General features: G+C 38.3%; 1 protein-coding gene across 1 annotated transcript in view; it reads right to left on the reverse strand.

Moving 5' to 3' along the window:
- kntc1 (kinetochore associated 1) overlaps nucleotides 1-6,296 on the reverse strand; it is an 80,054-nt gene that overhangs the window by 66,666 nt on the left and 7,092 nt on the right. Inside the window, 9 exon segments of the mRNA XM_016254415.1 lie at nucleotides 250-301; nucleotides 394-506; nucleotides 1,805-1,857; nucleotides 1,949-2,042; nucleotides 3,494-3,604; nucleotides 5,143-5,255; nucleotides 5,380-5,461; nucleotides 5,541-5,656; nucleotides 5,761-5,881. Coding sequence (XP_016109901.1) covers nucleotides 250-301; nucleotides 394-506; nucleotides 1,805-1,857; nucleotides 1,949-2,042; nucleotides 3,494-3,604; nucleotides 5,143-5,255; nucleotides 5,380-5,461; nucleotides 5,541-5,656; nucleotides 5,761-5,881 — 855 coding nt within the window.

Genomic DNA, 6,296 nt, shown 5'->3' on the forward strand with positions numbered 1-6,296 from the left:
CCGTTTCATACTTTGAGTGGCCAAAGACTCTCCAAGCTGGAAAATCGCAGAAAATAGTCAAAAAATAAATAAATAAAATCAAACAGCAGCTACATCACCACACATTGTTTGGAAGGGTTTCAAAAAAAGAATCAAGAAAAGAAAATGAAATGAAACTCCAGCATATTCAATTGTTAGACACAACTGGAACTAATATATATATATATATATATATATATCACACACACACAAATATAGCTCATTACATACCTTGTTTTCTTCAACTACCAAGGACATGATTTTCATGCTGTTTTCATCTTGCCTGTTTAACACAAAATAAATGAATCCATCAATGTGTGAATTAATAACGAAAAATAAGCACCCTGTCTTTGTATGTCAAAATGAGACACTTGCTGTGTAATAGTTGAGGAGTTCCCGTCTGATATCAGCAGGAAATCTTCAACGTGTTGATCCGGCCAGCAACAAAGCATGACAAATGAGTGAAAGTCCAGCAAGCTGAGCATGCCCTGGAAAGAAGAAGATGTTCACATTAGTGGTCATTTACTACACCGTTTGTTTGGATAATGTGAACGCTGTTTTCTGAACTTGAGAGCACTCCCATGAACCACACCGAGTCTGCGGCTCAGTTCTTGCCAACTCTGGTCCAGTTCCTTTCTGATGTGAATGCAGTCATACTCAAAGAAGTAAACCGCTTTTGATGATGTATGAACTGCTCAAACTGTGTATTCTCTCATTTTCCTGACAAGCGTGACTTGACGCCGCAAGCAGAGGATTTATATGTAATTTCTGCTCGATTCAGCAAAAATTTACTCCTGTTGAACCTTTGCATTACATTTGTGAGAGAGAGATGCATACGCAGCTCCGAGCTGGTGATTTGGAAACAAAACCCAAATGATCAAAATCCAGAGTACAGCACTGAGGCGAGCAAGTAACGCATCCATCTACAACCGCTGGCAACAACAATGGAATCACACACTGGTTCTGCGAAACATACCTCAAACTAATCAAATTAAAGGAAAGTTGTTTTCCATATCAAGTAGAGGAAGAACTTATGGAATCAGCTTGTAATTTGCATTTCTGAAACAAACACGGCTCAACAACAAAAAAAAAGCTAGTCAGCAGTTAAGAGAGTGCTTAACGAGCATTTGGACTTGGTTAATTGAGGAAACTTGACCCCAACAAAGATTATAAAACTACATGGCGTTCTCTAACTGACATAGAAAACAATTTTCCATTAATTAAAAGAGTTTAATCTCATTTGTTTGAGGTGTGTTTCACTTAACCAGAGTGCTGAATTATTAAACAAAAATAGTTTTGTCATATCTGTGATTCGTTTATTTGTTATGAAGTAGAACATCATCTAAGTGTGGCGACTCCATTTTTGCCAGCGGTTGTATATCTCCTTCTCCTGCATATAGTTTAAAGGGGGGGGGGGGGGGGGAAAAAAACAGGCAAGGCCCCCCCGGGCAAGCGAAAATAATAATAATAAATACAATTATAATATTCAAATTGTTTGACTTTCTAAAAATACCAATGTGAATGAAATGTGGACTGAGACCAGGTTTGAGTCCACTTTAATCTAGGTCTGCTCCGATTGGTAATTAAAAGGCTGTTGGACTCATAAAAGTGTGCAAAAAAATTGCATTTAACTTTTAGAATTTTCTTCCATGTGATCATGCTCCCAATACCCCGAGAAGAGCTGAACTTATTGTTCAAGTCTGAGAAGTTCACAAATTATTATGCACACTTTTAAGGCTAGAAAAATGGTCCATCATCGTGTGCATCAACAGCAGTTTTCTCTTACCTCATTGTTTAGAACATACATCAAATTATCCACAACTTGAATCTTCTTCACCTCTGAATAGAGAAACAGAACATTTTACACTTTAACATACACACACCATATTTAGTAATAATAAAATGTAAATAGCAAGAACACATTTCGTACCTGACACTAAAGCAGAGTCGAGGAGTTTTGTGAGAGACAATGATTTCTGCTCGGGGCCCATGGTCCAAAGTGACAGAGCACTGACACCAACAGCCTGTCATGAACATACAGGTCAAGACAGAACTACACTGCATTTTACACACGCTTTTATCCATTCACCATTTGTAAGCCGTTATAACTCTACAGAGATTGGATGAGTGGAGTTGGGCTCACGTCGATATATACATATGAGAAGAGCTCTAATGAAGTTTACTTTGAAAAAATAATTATACAGGATTTTTCATATTTTAGGTCTCCAATGAAGAAATATGAGAAAGAGAACTTAGAAGTTCTTGTAATACTCACTGAGAGAATTTTTTAGTCACGATCCTCTCTGACAAGCGTTCTGCACATGCAGCGGACGTAAACCACACTTTCAGTTAACAAATAAACGTCCTGTGCCGTGATGAAGCGTTTTTCATCGCCCACCGCTAAAGTCCGATCACAACCTAACGACTCCTTTGACCCGATTCATTTTAATGAATGGTTAAAACAACTGATCTGTCCAACACTGAACTCACGAGACATCACCGTCTGAATCGCTTTAGAACACATCATTTAATCAGAACACCTCACAAATCAGATCGTAAGTGTTTACGCGGCTCGTTAAGATTTAGCCTTAATAATCCAGTGTTTTCAAGTGGTCGACCGATATATATTTATTTTACACATTTATTTTTTAATCCATTTTCAAATGATTTAAAATTTCTTAAACATTAAATAAAATTATATTGGCTTTATATCGGCGACCCTGCTTTCCAAGAGATCGGCTGTCAAAAAAAACCAGTATCGGTCGACAAACTAGTATTTTCATGTTATTTATATGACAATGTGCAGTAAATTACCGATAAAATCATTTAATTTAGACTGGAGGTGAAACCAGACAAGCACAAGGCAAGCTGCTGATTTTATTTCATTGTTTAGGGTAGAAAATTAGACCATTAGTTAAAAACGTTTTTAATGCTACTCTGTAATATTAATATGATTATATACCAAAATAATTATCAGGTCTAGCAAAGAAGGATCTTATCGTACAAAGCTATGAAGGCCAGTGGAAAATCCCAGCTTTTTTTGCGAAGAGGGCTAGAAAGGATGACAGTGAGAGTAATTTGAGAGAGCTTGTAAAACTGATAAATAAAACGATGAGCAATTCTTTTTTTTCTAACTAATTTGGTAATGGTGATGTTTACATGTAAAGTAGTTGTAAGCACTTTGTTTTCTGTCCTGAACAGTGATTGTTTTTTATGTCATGAATAAACAGGATAAGCAAAGATCACAAACTGTGTCTTTGTATTTATTATAGATGTATTGTAAGTATTGGGCTGGAAGATCACGTGGGTCGAGTTATTTTTACTGTGTGGATGACCGCTGAACACCATTTCTGACCCAGAAAACCCTGCACTCGGTGTTCTTGTCCACTGTAACACCTGACCTTCCTTTCAGAAATTAAATGTTTTCTAACAATGCCAATAAAATCACGAGTTGGAGATTCAGCATCAAACTTACTCCAATCAGAAGGTGGACTGTGCTTCCCAAACAGACCAGACTCGCCGAGTTGCAGCCGTCTTCATGAATCTCTGTAGTTGAGCAGAAGTTCATAAGAATATCATCTTGGATCTGAAAGAGAAGCAAAATAACCAATTAGCCTTGTATCCACTGATCTATATAATATATAATCTGAAGACATTATTGCGCCTGAAATATATTACATTTCATTGGGCCCTAAACATGTAATTTTTGTTAAACTTTTAATAAACTGATGTTAAATTGTACAAGTTTCATGATTTTAATTAATTAGACAGACACATTTTTGATTGATAAAATGTCATTTAACCATTTAAAAAAAAAATTAAAAAAAAGAGTCCAGAAAAGTTTTGGGAAAAAATTGGGAAAAAATAAAATGGATTTCATAGGGCCCTATTTATGGTCTATATGTGAAAACTCTAAATCTAGCATGCATCATGTTGGAAATAAAGCTTCTTGCATTTAAGCCTGTATGCGGTCAATGTTTTCTTCTCTGAAAGAGGTTATGATGCACATATTCTGATTGACTGAGCAACATCTATATCAGACTAAGGGTGTGAGATATACTGTATTGTGTATGATAATATCGTAATAGTTGTTTAAACGATATGCGCTCTGACATTATCGAGTATATTGCTAAAACCACACCCAGAGAGAGCGTGCATTCACTACGAGATGTAGGTTATAGAGCGCGAGCACAGAGTTCACTTGCACTGCGGGACTTACTCTATTAAAATACATTCAGAAATCCCCCAGATTTCAAGATAAGGGGACGTTTATATGTCTTTTATATTTATATCATCTGATATAGTTAATATCACACAAACATTTTTCTCTAACCCGAGAGATGCGTGTCCCTCCAATGAAAGCCCATTCCCTCAAAACTTCTACACCTAAATATAAACTGCGTGGTTTAACCCAAATCTTCAGAAGAGACACCATCACGTCAAATGATAAACAGATTTAACTTGGGCTTTTATTCACATATAAACACTGCTCAAAACACAAACACTGAGCCCATCAGATATGCTCAACCGTACTCGCTTTATCATGAGAGCGTGTGTGTGCTCATGCATGGATCAAAGTTAGTTTCTGTCCATCATATCCAGCGTACTGTGCATCACAGAGGTACTGATAACGAGCAACACTTCTGACTCATTAGCCGCTGTCGGGAAATCACCTGAAAAACAGAGTGCAGCAAACGGCTAAATTATTTGCGTCACAATCCTGTGTTTCGACAATACATTAAAACAATACGATAAGAGATCTTGCTTGCCATATAAAGCAGCTAACGAGCGGTTTAGTACTCGCTAAAAATAACTGCAAGAGGATGAAACAAAGCCTGGCACATTCAAGCAGCTAATAGCCTGTTCTTACGTCAAAAAGAAAGCGGATAAAGTGATCGTGTCTCTCCAGAACACTTGGGTTGCACTGCTACAATGCTTTTAAGAACTTATTTGAAGCATCGAAGTTTCGGGGAACGGGCTTCCCATTAAATCTTACTCTGTGTTGCGAAGATTAACACAACTCTTATGGGTTTGGAACAACAAGTGAGAATCTTCATTTTTGGGTGAACTAGCCCTTTAATAAAAGAAATGTGCAAAAAACACTGAATTAAATGAAGCATCAACCTTATTTAAGGCCACTAGATCCATGTTTTCAATGGCTCTCTGGATTTTTCCCAAGGCAACATTTGATGTGTGGAGGAAACCATCATTAACAATGAAAAAGAGATCATACACTCCTGAAACACACACAAAACATGATTTAATGATAATAAAATCTATGATAATACTGTCAGTGGCCATGTCTATTATGCAGCATATATTTAGAAGTTATTTTTCTGCTCCGCTTTTACAGATGCCCACCTTCAGAAGCAGGGGTCTCGTGCAGGATTAGGCTCTTGAAGGTGGTCTCCGCGCCATCAGAGGGGTTTGGTTTGAGCAGAGTCTGGTTACACAACACTTCTGCGTTACTAGAGCCAATCCAGCTATTATTACCATTCTCTTCAGGTGAGGTGAGCACTTACTTTGGTCAGCACGGTCTTTTTCAGAGGGACATAGATGATGTGCAGACTCCCATTCCTCTCTCCCACCAGAAGAAACTGCGCTTGGGGGCACACCGCGACTGCATCCACCACAGTGTCTGAGCCAAGCGCGAGAAGACGAGTTAAAGAGATAGGTCTCCCTTATCTGTAAACACTGCTGTGAACAGTAAATGTTAACGGTGCATAACTGAGCTTGTGTTACCAAAATACAGATGAATGAGGACCGTCTGAAAGCTGGGATCAAACAGAACCACAGCAGTGTCAGCGGCGACGATGCAGCAGTGAGGAGTGCTGGAGGCGTAGAGCTTCGGGTCGGACAGCACCTGGAGCACAACAACAACACCAATGAGAAGAGAGCAACTTTACACAACAGCAATATCATTTCCATTAAACACAGCAGTTTTCTATGCGAATATCTGTTAAACTAATGTATTTCTGTGATGCGCAGTTGTATTTTCAGCATCATTACTCCAGTCTTCAGTGTCACATGATCTTCAGAAATCAGTATAATATGCTGATCTGCTGCTCCAGAAACATTTCTGATTATCATCAATGTTGAAAACATTTGTGCTGCACAATATTTCTGTGGAAACTGCGATACAAGTGTATGTGTGTCTGTGTGAGAGAGAGAGAGAGAGAGAGAGGGGTGTGTGTGTGTGAGAGAGAGAGAGAGAGAGAGAGAGAGAGAGAGAGAGGGGTGTGTGTGTGTGAGAGAGAGAGAGAGAGAGAGAGAGAGAG

The sequence above is a fragment of the Sinocyclocheilus grahami genome, unplaced genomic scaffold (genome assembly GCF_001515645.1).
Source record: "Sinocyclocheilus grahami isolate Dianchi unplaced genomic scaffold, SAMN03320097.WGS_v1.1 scaffold1245.1, whole genome shotgun sequence".
Taxonomy (NCBI): domain Eukaryota; kingdom Metazoa; phylum Chordata; class Actinopteri; order Cypriniformes; family Cyprinidae; genus Sinocyclocheilus; species Sinocyclocheilus grahami.